We start from the raw sequence: 17,771 nt of genomic DNA on the forward strand, positions 1-17,771 counted from the left end.
ATCTTTATAGTACAACCAATTTTATCTCATTATAAGTATTCATTCATAATAGTAATAAAAGTCATAAATATTTTCTTTTTTTACAGTGGTTTTATGTAAACTTCCAAAAATACCAGACATGGTTGAGGCACTAGAGAGAAAAGAAGAGTACAGGCCAGGAGATGTTGCCAGGTTCTATTGCAATCCAGGGTATATGTTAAAGGGCCCAACCTCAGTCCACTGTGATGATGATGGATCTTGGGATGTAGAACTGCCATCATGTGTCAGTGTGAAATGTGACCTACCTCCGCGTTTGGACAATGGGATAATCTTCAATGTTTCAAGTCAAGATTTTTCCATGGGCACCATTGTGACTTATAGATGTGAGGTTGGCTACAGTCTCATTGGGAAAAGTAAAATCAAGTGTAATTTCAAGGGGAAGTGGGACAAAGATCCCCCATCTTGTACTATTGTGAAATGTAGGAAGCCACCAAGTCTACAATTTGGGAGAGTGGAGGGGAAGTCCTTTGTATTTGGTTCCAAAGTCACGTATCATTGTGACACTGGTTACAAGCTCATTGGCCGCCAGACTCTCAAGTGCAATGCAGATGGTCAGTGGGGTGGCTCATCCCCTATATGTGATCCAGTATACTGTGATGTTCCACAACAAATACAAAATGGCTTTGTGCATGCCACAAGTTATGCATATAATGCAACTGTGCATTATACTTGCAGGACAGGACATATGTTGTTTGGTAATAAAATGCAAGTGTGTCTCAGAAATGGCTCTTGGTCAGGTTCAATACCAGTTTGTGAGCCCATACCATGTTTGCCACCTAGTCCAGTTGCCAACGCAAAGATAATAGGGGAGGACTTTACATTTGGAAGCACAGTTACCTATGAATGCCAAGAGGGTTACATATTGGAGGGAATTCCAGAACGTGTCTGCAGAGAGGATGCAACATGGCATAATCCTCAGCCATCTTGCAAGAGGGTGCAATGCAAAGTTCCAGACATAGCTAATGGAATTCTAAGCAAAAGTGTGCTCTACTATCAAGATGAGTTACTTCTCAACTGTAAATTAGGCTTTGAATTGTCACATAATGAAACGGTCACCTGTCTTGCTAATGGCACATGGAGTTCTGTGACACCCACTTGTGAGCCAATTACATGTCACAGGCCACACAGTATCCTCTATGGCATTGTATTTGTGTCCAGTACCTCTTATGGTGCTGTGGCAAATTATACTTGCAATCCAGGATTTGAGCTCCACGGAGACTCAACTCGTCTTTGCTTGACCAACAGGAAATGGAGTGGCACAGAACCTGCTTGCACAATTATTAAATGCCCTCACCCAGAGGATATTGATTATGGAGAAGTAAAATATGCCAACTTGTCATTTGGATTGAAAGCTCATTACTCTTGCAGTGCAGGATACGAATTGGTTGGTAAATCATCAAGGACATGCCAGGCTAACAAGACTTGGAGTGGCAAAGCTCCAAATTGTGTTCAAGTGTACTGTCCAAGACCACCAAGCATCCAATATGGAAATTATAAATTGGATGATACTGTGTATGGGTCCATAGCTCAATATGAATGTTTTTATGGATTTGTTCTTAAGGGTGACATAAATAGAACTTGTGAGCAGGACAAAACTTGGTCTGGCTCTGAGCCAATATGTTTTCCTAAACAATGTAAGAGTCTTCCATCAGCTATCCTTAATGGAAAAGTTATAGGAACTAACTATACATTCAATGCAACTGTCACTTTTGAATGTGACACTGGATATATGCTCATTGGTTCAAAATTTCTAGCATGTTTAGGAGATGGCACGTGGGATTTTGCTGTGCCAGTCTGCATTCCAATATTCTGTCCAGACCTGCCATCTTTTGCCAATGGTAAAGTTGATGGAAAAGACACCATAGTGTTTAGTTCTGTGTCCTATACTTGTGATAAAGGTTACAAATTGATGGGTCCATCTCAGCGGAATTGTTTGGAAAATGGCACATGGAGTAAAGTTGACCCAATTTGTGAGCCTGTAGATTGTGGACATCCAGAAAATATACTCAATGGCAGAGTGATTGTCAGTGGTACAAAATTCCACGATTTTATAGAATATGAATGCAACATTGGTTACACTCTTGTTGGTGTTCGCTCCAGACTTTGCTCTGCTAGTGGAGTTTGGGAGAATGTGCCTCCAGCATGTAATATCATCAGCTGCGGACAGCCAACTCAAATTCAGAATGGAAAGTTGCATTACAACCATACAACATATGGCTCATTTTTAACTTATACATGCACCAAAGGTTATCAGCTTGTTGGGCATAAAACAAGAATTTGCAATGAACATGGAAGATGGTCAAGTGAAGAACCAGTTTGTAAAATTACAACTTGCAAGGAGCCTGAATATGTAAGAAATTCAGATTACGTAGTCACTGGAACTACTTTTGGTGCTACAGTGACATATTCCTGCATGGAAGGCTATGTGCTAGTCGGAAATAAACACCGTACATGTAGTTTCAATGGAAAATGGGTCCCAAATGCTCCAGAGTGTGAAATTATCTCATGTCCTGAATTAAGCCCCATTGAAAATGGATACGCAGAAGGTGCACAATACACATTTAGTAGCAGGGTTGCTTATCATTGTCATCCTGGTTATGAATTAATTGGAAGTCGCAGCATTATTTGTTTGTCTAATGCAACATGGTCTGCCCCATCACCAATGTGCCAACGGATAATGTGCTCATATCCACCAGAGCTAAAACATGGAGAAATGACAGGGGATCATGGGTATGGTGGTCATATGCTCTATAAATGTAACTCTGGCTACAGGCTTGTTGGTGATTACAGACGGGAATGTTTAGCAGATGGCACATGGAGTGTAACGGCACCTATATGTGAACCTCTAAAGTGCTCAAAACCAACCATTCCAGATGGATATGTAAATGGGCAAAACTTTATCTTAGGATCCATAATTCAGTATGGTTGTAATACTAACTTTGAATTGATTGGAAATGATACCAGAGAATGCTTAGAAAATCAAACCTGGAGTGGAGTTGCGCCATTCTGTGAAGTGATCAGATGCAGTGTGCCTAAGGCTGTGGCAAATGGAATGATAATGTTGAATGGATACAAAGTGGGAGAAGTTGCTGAATATAAATGTAACAATGGATATGAAATAATTGGCAGCGCTAAAAGGACCTGTCAAAATGATAAAACCTGGAGTGGTTCTGATCCATCTTGTGGCAAAATATTTTGTCCTCATCCAGAGCAAATAGAAAATGGCATTTTTAGTACTCAAAGCACTGCAAAGGACTTCCCCTATGATATTTTGATAGAATATTCATGTCTCAGAGGATACTACATTATTGGTGTATCACAACATCGTTGCCTTGCTAATAAAACATGGAGTGGAGACTTACCTTACTGTCAGCCTATTGACTGTGAGCAACCTCCCATTGATAGTCACTTGCAAGTATCTGTGGAGAGTACCACTTACAAAAGTACAGCAAATTACTCTTGTGATGATGGATATATTTTAATTGGAAATGCGACACAAACCTGTATGGATAACAAAACATGGAGTGGTGACATCCCTAGATGTGATATTGTAACTTGCCCAACACCCAGCCACATAACCAATGGAAAGGTCTCTGGCAACTTATTTTTATATGGAGAACAGCTACAGTATGAATGTGACATTGGATATGAACTGTTTGGCTCGTCGTCACTAACTTGCTTGAGCAATGGACAGTGGAGTGACCAGTACCCCACATGTTTAAAGGTCTCTTGTACGGTCCCTGTTGCTTCAAAAAGAAGTGTATTGTTGGCAAATACCTCTACGCTGTTTTATGGTGATTCCATTACCTATTCATGTGTAGAGGGATTCAGTATTCATGGTGATAGCACAAGGAAATGCAAAGAAAATGGGCAATGGAGTGGAACTGAACCAAAATGTGAAATTGTTAAATGTGGAAAACCACTTCATGTGTCACATGGAGGACATAATGGAAGCCATTTCAGCTACAGTGAGATAATTGAGTTTTACTGTGATAAGGGTTATGAGATGGTTGGTTCACCAATTGCCCACTGTCTGTCCAATGGGAAGTGGAGCAGTATGTCACCCGTGTGTGTAATGGTGACATGCCCAATGCCAAATGAAATTGAAAATGGTGAATTATTGTTCAGTTCCAACATGTATGGTGGAACAGTTGAATACATGTGCCATGAAGGTTTTGAGTTGATTGGAAACAAAAGTCATGCGTGCCAGGCTGATAAAACATGGAGTGGCAACATCCCGTATTGTGAACAAATTATGTGCCCACACCCAGAGGACCCGCCTAATGGGCATGTTATTACAAGTGATCTTTCATATGGTCAAGTAGTTGGATATGCTTGCAATCCTGGATTTGAGTTGAATGGTGTAAGAATGAGACAGTGTGTTGGTAATGGTATTTGGAGTGAAGAAGCTCCTAACTGTACCATCATTTCCTGCCCACCTCTAACAAAAATTAGTCACGGAACAATTCAAGGAAATAAAACACATTTTGGGTCCATTGTCTCATATAGCTGTGAAATGGGATTTGAAATTTCAGGGCCTTCTGTAAGGTCATGCACAGAGCATGGAACATGGAGTGATAAAACACCAAAATGCATTCCGATAAAGTGCCAAGAGCCTGGTCTGTTAGCTAATGGCAAAATCTATGGTAACAATTTTACATATGGTGAAGTTATCAAGTTCAGATGCCAAACAGGATATACTTTAAAGGGACCAAGCAGCAGTCAGTGCAAGGTAAATAAGCAATGGAGTGGGAAAACACCTATATGTACAGTAGATGTCTGTGAGACACCGACTAAAATTCCTCATGGAAAAATTATTGGGGACAATTTCACATTTAGTGCTACCATTGCCTTTATTTGTGATCCCGGATACAGATTGGAAGGATCATCTGTTAGGCAATGCATAGCAAAAGGAAAATGGAGTGGAAAGACACCATCCTGTAGGCCCATTGCTTGCATCCCACCACCAAGCTTAGACAATGGATATATTATTGGAGAGAACTTCACATATGGCCAAGTTGTGCAGTATGTCTGTAATTCAGGATATAACCTGCATGGCCCCTCAGAGAAACAATGCCAAGAGGATAGAACATGGACTGGAGGAACACCTTCATGTTCTCTTGTAACCTGCAGTGTGCCTTTGCCAATACCACATGGTAATATACTTGGAGAAAAGTATTATTTTAATGAAACCATTGAATATAGATGTGCTAAAGGATATGAACTGAAAGGATCACCTTTCAGAAGGTGTCTTACTGATGGTAACTGGTCTGGAAATGAACCAAAATGTTCTCCAGTTTCCTGTGGAATACCAGATCCTGTGCCAAATGGATATTTCAATGGTACAGAATACACCTTTCATAAAGTTGTACATTACAGTTGTTTAACTGGGTATAAACTTGCTGGTGTACCTGAAAGGACCTGTCTGCCAAACAAACAGTGGTCTGGTGAAAACCCAACTTGTGCAATTGTCTCCTGTCCAAAGCCAGCAGACCTCCAGAATGGGGTATTGTTTGGAGAGGAATATGTGTTTGGAAGTGCTATTAGTTATATGTGTGAAAAGGGTTACAAACTTGAAGGTTCTCATATAATGTACTGTCAACAGGATGGCACATGGACTGGAAGTAGTCCTGTTTGTACTTTAGTAACTTGCCCTGTCCCAGAAGCCCTGAACAATGGCTTGGTGTTCACAAAAAACTACTCATATAAAAGCATTTTGATGTACAAATGCAACCAAGGTTTCGAATTAATAGGCTCTAAACAAAGACATTGTTTAGAAAATGGAACCTGGAGTTTTGAAAAGCCTTATTGTAAGAAAGTGACTTGCAATCACCCTTCAGAATTAGCTCATGGTAATGTTTTCGTCTATGATTACAGTTATGAATCTGTAATTGAATACAGATGTGATTATGGATATGAAATAAAAGGAAACATACTTCGCACATGTCAGGCTGATAAAACTTGGAGTGGAAATACTCCAAAATGTGAACTACTTGTTTGTCCCACACCTCCTGTCATAGCAAATGCAATTGTTGTTGGAGAAAATTTTAGCTTTGCTGAGTCTATCACTTACGTATGCAATAAAGGATTTGAGCTGCGTGGACATGCAATTAGAACCTGTCAAGCTGACAAAACTTGGTCTCGTGGAGTCACACAATGCATACCTTTGACATGTCCCCAACCTCCACCATTTCGAAACGGATGGTGGGTTGCAACAGACAACAACACTGTACATTCTGTGATAAGGTTCCAGTGTAATGTTGGATACAGCCTTTCAGGTCCACATGCCATTCATTGCCTAACAAGTAAACAGTGGAGTGGAGAATTCCCAACATGTAACAAAATCACATGTGGTCCACCTGACAAAATAAAAAATGGTCTTGTAGTAGGAGCATCCTATGAATATGATGAAGTTGTGGAATACCGCTGCTTATCTGGACATTTTTTATCTGGACCTCATAAAAAGCAGTGCCAAGCTGATGGAACATGGGAGCCAAGTGGAATTCCAAAATGTGATTATATATCATGTGGTAGGCCAAGAAATGTTCAAAATGCAAAAGTGATTGGCACCTCTTATGCTTATGATGATTATGTTTTTTATCTCTGTACTGAAGGATTTGAACTTATGGGAAACAATGTATTAGAATGTGGCAGAGATGGACGTTGGAGAGGTAGACTTCCAGTTTGCAAGATGATATCCTGTGGACCTCCCCCTGTTATTGCTAATGCTTCAACCTATGTTACTCACTACACATATGGCAGTAGGGTAAGTTACTCTTGTAATAAAGGATTTCTCCTCCAAGGGGAATCGATGGCAGAATGCATGGCTAATGGAACATGGATGTTCCGCCATTCCCCAAGCTGTGTGCCTGTTAGTTGTGGGCAGCCAGACCCTCTTTATAATGGACGTGTTCATCTCACTGATACCACCTATGGCAGCATAGCAAGTTACACATGTAAAAAAGGCCATGTTTTAGTTGGATCTCAAAGAGTTACTTGTAAAGATAATGGTTTTTGGAGTCATGGGGTACCTACCTGTAAAAGAGTGGTGTGTAGACCTCCCCCTAGAGTTCTCAATGCTGATGCTGAGGGTCATGACTTTACATTTGGTGGAACTTTAAGGTATAGCTGCATACCTGGATATGAAATGGTTGGACAAAATCTTCGTATGTGCCAAGAGGATGGTTCCTGGGAAGGCGAACAACCATACTGTAAAAGTGAGGTTCATTTAATAAAATTTATATCAACATTTTAATAAGTACATTGATAGAAATTGATTTTTTTGGCAAAATAATTGTACTTCTCATGAAATCAGGATTTTAAAATGAATAAATTGTATTTTTTACCACAATTGTAACAGATCTAACTTATCTCCATTTGCAGTTTAATCTGTACCTGTCATTGATAAACTGAAATTCAAACCTTAGAGCCCTGATGTTTCTTGACAGATTTGTCATTTTATAATTATCATATCAGATTCTTTACATTTACCTCTTTAGAAAAATCTTGTGGAGGACTTTCTCCACTTAAGAATGGCCGTGTGGTGGGAAGAGGCTCTCTTTATCTTGATAGAGTTAGATTTTTCTGTGATTCTGGTCATATTTTGGTCGGCAATGAAAGTGCAATTTGCCTGGAAACAGGACAATGGAGTAGTAAAGTACCAGTTTGTTCTGGTAAGTTTTGTCTTGTACTTTAATGGTACCTTTTAAAAATGTTTGAAACATTTCAAACAGAACATGAATGTTGTAGATGCAGGGAAATAATTGAAAGTGTGTTGTAACAACAAATATCAAGTCTTAATGCATTCAACACTTTTCAAAACAAATTTTGTAGTCAAAGGATGTTCCTCTGCAGCTTTCTTAAAAATTGCTCTTTTTTATAATCTCTATACAGCTTATATTCATTTTTTGTCTTCACAATTTCAGCTGACATGTGCCCTCCACCTAGGGTTTCCCGGCAATTCCGTCCTGTCAGTGGCACCTTTGCTATTGGATCTACCATTGGTTTGGCATGCATTTCTGGTTATGTGGCCAAGGGAGACATCACCATAACCTGTCAGAAAAATAAGCGCTGGAGCTCTCCATCAGGAACCTGTGAAAGTAAGAATTACACAGGAAGTTTTAAGATGTGGAGGGTGTTTATTTGGATCTACTGGTGTAGTCCTTTATATCTCAGGCTGAATAGGACATATTTGGGGTGAACCAAAGAAAATGGCAACAGACTTTATTATTATTTCACCGTGCATGTCTGTGAAGTCTCCAAAACATCATAGCAACAAGTCCCAAAGAATAAGGGCATGCCAAATGTAGCTAATTGGCATTAATTAATTATGGAAGTCAATTTCCATGCAGATTAATATGCACCCCTTACATGTAAGACAGTGCTTCCAGGTGCCTCAACAGGTAAAACTGGCACTTTAACACAATGGCAGCCCTACTTGTTTTTGTTGTGTTGATCAGCACATTCTGTAGTTCATGTCAAATAAGATTGATGAATACAAAATTAAGAAAGTGAAAGAAAAACTCAAATAAGATTTATATGTTACAGGGTATATAATCTTTAAATGCTTTTAAAATTTTACTGGAAATATTCTGCTGTAATTGAGCTGTACAAATATGGGCCTATCATTTATATTTTTTCTAGGGGTATATTGTGGCCCCCCAAAAACGGATGAGAAAACTGTTCAGTACATTTTTGCCAGAAGGGGTGACAACTACACATACCGAGACAGAGTGGTAGTTGTGTGTAAACCAGGACTAGCACCAGGCACTCATCATTATCTTACATGTAGAGAGAACGGGAAGTGGGATGGAGTGGCAGCATGCAAAGAGGGTATGAGATGACAACATGTGTATTTTTGTGATGTTTGAGGAAAATTAAAGGCCGTAAGTGAGTTAAAGTTACAGTTTCTCAGTCACAATTTTATTTTATTTTTCAATGGAATGAATCGCATATTGTCAAAAGTTTATTGTGCACTGAATTTTGTTGGATTCTAGTCACTTGTGCCCAGAAATGTAAAAATGGAGGGACATGTGTAGGAAGAAACAAGTGTTCATGTCGGCCTGGATTTAAAGGAGAACACTGCGAACAAGGTCAGTTTTGTGCACATTAAATATATATTGATAAGTTCATATAGAGCCAACTGAAATTTGCATAAGAATAAGGAAAAATACTCTTGGAAATGTATGGTCATAAGAGTATAGTCTGATTTCTTATGTTTCTAATGTTGTCCAGTCTAAAATGATAAAATTTAAAAAATAAAAAAACAAACTCCAAAGAAAAAGAAAGTAATACAATAGATCAATTGTTGTAACTTCACATTTCTTACTGGATGAAAAGGTTTCAATTAGCCAAAGTTTCTGTACTGGTAAAAATGAAGAGAAAAGAGTGTCCTGAAATTTTGCAGAAGTTTTACGATATATTCACTAATGACCCCCCCAAAAAAAGCCATATTTTCATGGTAAACTACCTGATTTGGGTGCTGCTGGTTTATATTTACATGGTCATTTGCCTGAAATTTTGTTGCTGTATATAGAGTATATAAAGTTGAGACATGACATGTTTTTACATTTGCATATATATTTGTTTTGCTTCAGCAATCTGTGTATTGCCCTGCATGCATGGAGGGACATGTGTGGCCCCCTATAGGTGTACATGTAAACCTGGGTATACAGGAACAAGGTGTGAGAAAGGTACTGTAGCAGTGATATGATAAACCCAAAATAATTTAAATTTTCAGAATAAAATTAAAACACCGAAATAGTCCAGTTTTGCAAAAAATCCAGAAAATATTTACAAATGTGTCCCATTACAGCAATCTTTTTTTTTTTTTTTACTTCAGTTTTTAGCACTCAAAAGTGTCATTGATAAGTTTTTGACTACTAGTATACATACTAGGCAATAATAACCCAACTAAAAAAGATTCTTCATTCTAAAAATTTGCAAAAAAAAAAAAAAAAAAAAAAAAAAATACTGATAGCATCTGGGTAATTGGTGTTCCATTTGGTAAATCAGATATCCCCGTTATTCTGTAAGATTGTGCTTGCTGTTGTTATTTACAAGGGCATATAAGATCTATGTTAAATTTTTCAGCCATATGTAGCCGACCCTGCGCTAATGGCGGTCAGTGTATTGAGCCAGAGATATGTCAGTGTATGCACGGGTGGATGCCACCTTACTGTGAGGAGTATAGGTAAGTACTGATGAGACTGAATGAAAGTTTGGTGTATTTAGTTGTTTTAAAATAAAAATGAAATTATAATTAAATACTGGGGCCTATGTTTAAATGAGAAATCAACACGTTTCAGTCTATTTAGCTTACAATCCGACCTTTGATGCTAACTACCCTACTTGTGGAACCAGGCCTTGGAGAACACATTGTCACTATGTAACATCAATGACAGTCCACCTTCAGTTCACCAAAAGAGCCCTTGCGATTAAGGCTAAATGTGAAGACTTCATTTCAAGCCAATGAGATTAAATTATAATTCCATTTTCTCTAACTGATGAGACAATTGGCAAAATTTCAGTGCTTTTTTTTAACAGTATATTTATTTGTAATAATTTCCACAAAACATCAGAGGTGAGAATGATGTACACACTTAAAACTTAAGAACTTTTCATAAAGTCATCATATACACCACTGGCATGAGAAAACATTCTGATGAAATGCAATATATGCCAATTCCTGGTCAGCATTTAGGTGATTGATGTGGCATACTCCATTGAGTAAGTTTCTGTGACATTTTGTACACCTTTCTTTCAGGTCCCCTTTATTTATTTCTTTCGCAAGTTTTTGACTGTGCATTGTTTTCATTTTGGTGACCCTATCCCTTTAAGTATTAAACCACATTTTTGTTTTATCAAAAATCTGCAGATCAACTTTGACAGGCTCCTTTTAAAATCAGCATTTTTTATTGTAAATACTGTTGCAAAGTTTTTGGTCTGGTTTCTGTATTTGTCAGCTTTGCTGTCTAGTTTTGAGAATATGCTGGTAGATTTAGCAATTTATGATTTATAATTGATTCATGTACATTGTTTCTTAATTTTCAGGCATGATTGGAGGAGTCATTTTTATAGTAAAAGGAGGAAAAAAAGGCAGATTCATTGACAGGAATAAACAAGAAATATTTTGTTAAAAACGCATTCATAACCATTGATGTACAGAAAAATGGCTTTATACAAATTCCAACAATTCTTGCTATCTATTTTCTGTACCAGTTATGAGGAAATAAATTGTTACATATATTTTGGTGGTCAAGAATATCTACCAGCATAAGTGGTTTGATGCCGTCAAATGTTGTTTATATAATTTCATAAGCAGCAGAATGCTGAAGCAGCATTATGAGAAATGCAAAATCAAAATGTGTAATTTTCATCATTTTTTTTATTTCATTGTAAAATGTTCTTAAATACATAATACATTAAAATGATTGTTCACCTCTGTTAGCATTACATTTGTAAGGTTTTACAACGGTACATACACTAAATAAACAGCAAAAACAGTTCATTGTAAATGGATAATGATGTTGCCATGTCCAATGTCTTAATTACTTCAACTGATACAGTATCTATAACATTGCAAAGTACTGAGAATTTATTAGCTCATTATGGAATTGTCACATTCAGCCTTAAGCATGAAGCAAGTTTTGATCATTCATAATGCTTAGCCTATTTAATTTCACAATCATAATCTTAACGAGAACATTTTTTATGTGACTTTAAAACGACTTGTCAATAAGTCAGCTATATTACAACTGTTTAATCAGCTGAAATCCTGTATTCTTTAAATGTAATTTTACAAGTTAATAAGTAATGAAATTACAACACCTGCTCAAAATACATTTTGTGTTCATTAAAATTACAGCAATGCATGCTACTGAGTACCATTAAATACAGTTATTTAAAAATAAAGTATTTTTTAAAATGCTTTAGTAAAATATCTTGACATATGCAGTCAAGTGACGAAGGTTGTTGTCAAGTACTGGAAAGTTGCTAAACATGTCATTAAGATTTATCTTACATCATTTCTCAGGTTAAAATCTAGAAACACTCTTACAAAGGCTTCCATATCCAACAGAAAAATATTTTGATTATTCAGCACGGTTGTGTCAGCCATAGCATGTTAAGACAGGATAGACTTTATCTTGTGATAAAAAGTGCTAGATTGGGTTCATTGTATTTTCTGCTGTTAAATTTTATATTTTGGCATTTCTATCACATTTGTCCACAGAAGGATGTGTGATCCTAGAAATTAACCATCTTTAAAAAAGAACAGGCAATTTCAAATGATCCCAATATGTCCCAATATTGATCTATTTCAGCTTTATGCAATAAATACTGAAAACATATTCACAACAAATAACAGCCAATTAGTCACTTGAAATCAAAATGAATGGTGAAAACAGTTCAGTTGTACTGTTAAATTTTCAAAAGACAATACCTGACAAACATATTCAGCTATGTTAACAAATTTGTGAAATAGCTCACCTTATTACCTCTGTTGTGTCAAAGCATGGAACACCAACCAAACATTTCAATAAAAAATGCTTCTGGATATCACCCAGTCACTCGAGGACACACTGGTATACTTTAAGACCAAGGCCTTACTTATAAGCTGCATCTAAGTTTGAATACAATGGCCTCCATTTTGCATCAGGGCAAAAATACAGCAGAATGGATAAGCCCAAACAACACCACAGACAGAGTGTCTGATACCATTTAAGAATTGAATGATCTGTAAAATGATCTAGTCACCAGCAATGACAATATCATGGTTGACAAGGAAACCCTTTTCCTGCCATACAACCATGGGGTAGGAAAAAAATTCACGAAGTACATGCTGACATAAAACCAGTGATTGCGAAAGGCGTCGGACCACGGCCATATGCTGGCAAAATTCTGTGGGATGGAAAACCCTTATAACTCATTGGCCCACATGACCGATGGACTAAAGTCGACACCTTGCCTCATATCTGAATTTATCGTAAAGCTCTGAACACGCACTAGATATTTCGTATCAAATACATGCATGCCAGCCTGTCCATAAGACCTAGTGGACGTGGTTTTTATCCGATTGGGTGGTACAACCAGTAATGGACGTTTCTGTATCGAAACGAATGTTACTCTCTCTCCAGGCAGAAGATACTCGCTGCTGCTTGGAGAGTATGTGGTCATGTGACCGCAAGTATCGCCAGCGCGATGGTGATGTCAAAAATCTCCTCGTGGCTCGATGTTGTAGAAAAAAATAATGAAAAAAGACCACAAAGACCACTAACACTAACAGACAAGCATTTTTCCAAGAGTATGATAAGACAAAGAACAAACGTTTAACCCTAAAAAATGTGGCAAAGTGAATGATTTTATGAGAGATATTACACTGATAGTGACAGTGATGCAAATGACATGGACATTGAACTCTAGAATCTTGTTTGACATATTTTTGGCAACCTTACCAGCATGATTTATTTAATCATTTTTACTTCACTTACTTCCCTTACATTGAATATATATAACTTTCAATGAAGCATCCTGTGTGCATGAATAAAGACTATAACAGCAACAAGGACCTTTAATGAAAAGTTAGAAAAGTTGGAAGCTCCACATCACTATGACTTACATTTTAATTTAAATTTTAATTAAAAAAAAAGGTGTGGGCTGTCAAAATTTAATTTGCTCCAGCCCACATGTCTGGTAAGTGTTCAATCTCTTTGGCAATCATTGTTAAACTAATAATGGGGGTTAAAACTTGTATCAGCACCAACAGAACAGGTACTGGAGAAGAATACAGTTTCACCAGAATGAAAGTGAACAGAAAGGCTTTAAAAAGGTAGCAAGCAGTGCGAAGGTACTAGCTACATAGTTTTTTTAATGAGAAACCTGTCACACCTCAAGTTGTTGCTAGTTCAAAAAGGACTTGGAGATGTAATTAAGTAAGATGAAAAGCTCACAATGTGGGAAAAGTTATTCAATCAAGTAGGGGAAACAATCTCATTAAGCAAGGCTAGTAGTAAAACCATGGGATTGAACCAGACACCAAAAAGTCCTCGAATACTGTATGTGAGGACATTACATAGGCAAATAGGCTTCTGGATCGGTTGAAGGTAATGTTTTGGCAGTAAAACTCATTAAAAATCTAGAGCCCTAGGAAGCTGGGCTGGAAGAGACACACGGTTGCTGATGGCACTGAAAAGAGGCCATGGTTTCCAAACCCACTCCCTCCAGCTGGAGTTAAGACGCAGTTTCCCACCCACCCCTCTGGCTAAAGAAAGCCCACAGACTTCCACCCCAGTCCCTCCAGCTGAAGAGAGGGCCACGTTCCAGTCACCCCACCCTCTTCAGCCGCACCTACTGTTGACAGGGGCAGAGGCAAGAAGGGCAAAGCTGTTGATCAGCAGCCAGAAAGGATGAAGCCCAGGAGGAATTTCACCTTCACCAAAGAAGATGATGATGCCGTCTTTGAGTGGCTGTAGGAGAAAGAGCTGCTGTGGAGAAATGGACACAGGCTTTTTAAGGACACCAACAGAAAGAAGGCATTAGGGGAAGCTTAGGGAAGGGAGCTGGATGTGACAGGTGAACATCTCCAGGGCTGAGGGAGAGGCGCGCACTCCTGGTATGTAAAACTCAACAGGGTGAGGTTTTGCCAGGCTGCCAAGAAATTCACTGAAATGAGAAGTATGTGCTCCAAAAGAATGCCCTCTACCAGAGAGAGCTTAGACACTGATCCTCAGCACCCATGAAATCTCTAAGTCATGTTTTCCAAATGGTTATTTGTATTTCCTTCCCTTTCTTGTACTGATTCACCTTCATTCTACCACCCTCATTCAGTGATTGCGAAAGCCGTCGGACCACGGCCATATGCCGGCAAAAGTTCTGTGGGCTGGAAAACCCTTTTAACTCATCGGCCCACATGTCCGACGGACTAAAGTCAGTTTCTTTAACAGACACCTCGCCTCATATTTGAATTTATCGTAAAGCTCTAAGTACGCACTATTCGCAAGTAAAACTTTAACTTGCGCCATACTGGCGCGTTTTGTAATAAAGGTCTACGTACATTATGATGTCGCTTGAAGTGTGCGTAGCAATGGTGTGAGGGCTGACATGTGACCCGTTTCACAAAAAAATGTATCGAAACTGAAACAACTACAGGTCAATGAAAAACGTACTGCTCAAGACTCTGAAAACAGGCCGCTCAAACTGCTTACGACTGGCCACGCGCGGACCTCTGAGAACACCTAACTACACGTGCTGGGTAAACAAGTATGGCTTCCGTCGGACTGCATGTTGAGTAAACGATAAGTGAAAAGGAGAAATATTCATTTGCTTTTTAGACGGGTGCTCTTAACTAATTTTAACGGATATTTTAAGTCATATTGCGCCTTTAGCGGTGCTATATGTCAAAATGAGGGACAACATCATTTTCCATGCGGAAAATCCGCAATGGTACAGTCTGGGTGCAAAACTATCCATTACAGTATATTCATCTAAACTTTAGTCTTAGATATTGAATAAAAATTCTTTTCAGACTCTGGCCCGTAGCCAGGGATGGTTCAGGGGTTTCGAAAGAACCGCCTCTTATGCTGACAAAAGGTCCACTCTTGGTAAAATTTGATCTAGGTACATGGCGTTTTTATGGAAAAAGACCCTCCCCCCCCTTTTAAAATTGCTGGCTACGGGCCTGCTATGAGAGCAATAGCTTTATTTTACAATAAAATGGGATTTGTCTACCTTTTCCATGTAGTGCAATTATTTGGCATAGTGCAATTATCAATTCTGAAGATTTTTCCATTAAGTACTGTACAATTTTTCAGACAGTATGTTTATTTTGGAAGATTTTTCCACACACTACAATTATTTAGGACTTCAGAGTAGTAGCATTAAGCCCTTTTTCATTGATTTTAATCATATAAAAAATATTGAAATACAATGAATTTTCTTTAAATAATTCACGGCACACATTTTTAAAAAATGGCACACTTTTTTTGACCAAGTGGGCCAAAATGGCCCGACCAGATTTTGACCCAGGACAATCCCTGCTAACAGACAAGCATTTTTCCAAGAGTGAAAATCTAAAAAACGTTACAAAAGTTGGAAGCTCCACTTCACTATGACTTATGTTTTTTCAAAAATTGGAATAAAATTTACAAAGGATACATGATCTTGTGTTAAAAGATTAGAAATTAAGATAGGCAACCCAGATGTAAAAAGGATAAAACTTAAATGCCAGAAAGCAACCAAAATGAAAGACGTTTAAACTTAAACCTTTAAACATCCTATTACATCTGGCCTGAAAATTAAAAAGCAACGATTTAAAATGCCAGACAATAATATTCATCAAAAATGAAGTGAAAATATACAGCTTGATTATTTTGTTGTGGGCCGGTAAAAAAAGGTGTGGGCCGACAAAATTTAATTTGCTCCAGCCCACATGTCTGGTAAGTTTTCAATCTCTTTCGCAATCACTGCTCATTTGCATATGAGATCACATAAGATGCACAAAGGTTAGTCCCAGCTAACACTGGCTGAACATAAATAGGTCAGACATAGTTGTGTTGGCATAAGTGCTCTGAGCATGTGCAAGATGTGGATTGTGATGCTCAAATAGACACTTTAACACAAGCAGTCTCTACAATTCTGCCTGTGGTTCAGCAAATAAGCGCCAATATGACAGGGAATGACTCAACTAACGAAGAAGGAGATAATGTTGAGGATGATTTTGCCACAGAGGAACCTACCAGTGCGGCCGTCACTGTGCCAGCTGACACAGAAAATTTGCTGGCTTTACTCACGCAGTCGCTCAAAGCCAAGGAGACATGTGGCCAAGCTAACGACACAGAGCTGGCTGAGAAGATTAACAGTATTATGTCGACCGGGATTTCAGAACAGCGGCTCACAGAAGTGAAGGACAAGTTTCTACATCTGGAAAATTGCCAGTATCTAGAAGTACCAAAATGCCAGCCAGAGGTTTGGACAAGTGACGGGGATGCTATGAGGAGTAAAGATCTAAAATTACTGCAAGTACAGTCCCTCCTCATTAAAGCTGTTACAGTGGCATGAATGTTAAATTTAATCTCGCACCTGTCCAGGATTTTGCACCTATATGATCTGTAGACCAGAAAGAGTTCATTATAATTGACAGGGAAATAGGCAAATTGTTATCTAAAGGAGTCATAACTCATTGCCAGAAGAGGGACAATTTATCTCTACTATTTTTACCCGTCCTAAGAAAAATGGAAAAGTTAGAATCATTTTGAATCTTAACACATTGAATGAATTTGTCACTTACCACCATTTTAAAATGGACACCCTCCAGTCCTGTTTAAATATGATGCAACCTGATAGAGCTGAGCATGAAGAAGCGCTCCAGGACATATTGGCTCAGCGGGAGTATTAAGTATATTCAAGAAAAGGTAAGGTTAACTTACTATGATGGTCATTATGGAAAGACCACCAATCCCAAGAATCCACACAATGGACCATCAGCCCACCACCTCTCCCTCTGTGACAGAAGATCCAGAGCCCGGACACGCAGATCCGACACCCAGCACTAGTTCAGGTAGCTCTGGCAATCAAGCTTTATTGGGTTCAGGGGACCCATTGCTTTCACTACTGAATTCTGGGGAATATCAGGTTATAACGGTGAACCCAGACGGAACATTCAACTGAGCATCTTCACCCACCCTTCTTCACTGGCAAACTAACCAGTTGGGTTCAGGGGACTCAACCCTGGCAGC

The 17,771-nt window shown here is 38.5% G+C and overlaps 1 protein-coding gene across 1 annotated transcript in view; it reads left to right on the top strand.

The window, feature by feature from the left end:
* LOC106153719 (sushi, von Willebrand factor type A, EGF and pentraxin domain-containing protein 1) overlaps positions 1-11,482 on the top strand; it is a 31,932-nt gene extending 20,450 nt beyond the window's left edge. Inside the window, exons 28-35 of the mRNA XM_087001561.1 lie at positions 87-7,256; positions 7,539-7,712; positions 7,965-8,138; positions 8,683-8,871; positions 9,036-9,131; positions 9,636-9,731; positions 10,132-10,231; positions 11,092-11,482. Of these exons, the coding sequence (XP_086857687.1) occupies positions 87-7,256; positions 7,539-7,712; positions 7,965-8,138; positions 8,683-8,871; positions 9,036-9,131; positions 9,636-9,731; positions 10,132-10,231; positions 11,092-11,149 (8,057 nt within the window). The 3' untranslated portion in view covers positions 11,150-11,482. The remainder of the gene's footprint in view (positions 1-86; positions 7,257-7,538; positions 7,713-7,964; positions 8,139-8,682; positions 8,872-9,035; positions 9,132-9,635; positions 9,732-10,131; positions 10,232-11,091) is intronic.
* Positions 11,483-17,771: the final 6,289 nt, after the last annotated feature.

The sequence above is a fragment of the Lingula anatina genome, chromosome 1, assembly GCF_051362555.1.
Source record: "Lingula anatina isolate TDL-2025a chromosome 1, LinAna3.0, whole genome shotgun sequence".
In the NCBI taxonomy this organism is placed as follows: Eukaryota; Metazoa; Brachiopoda; class Lingulata; order Lingulida; family Lingulidae; genus Lingula; species Lingula anatina.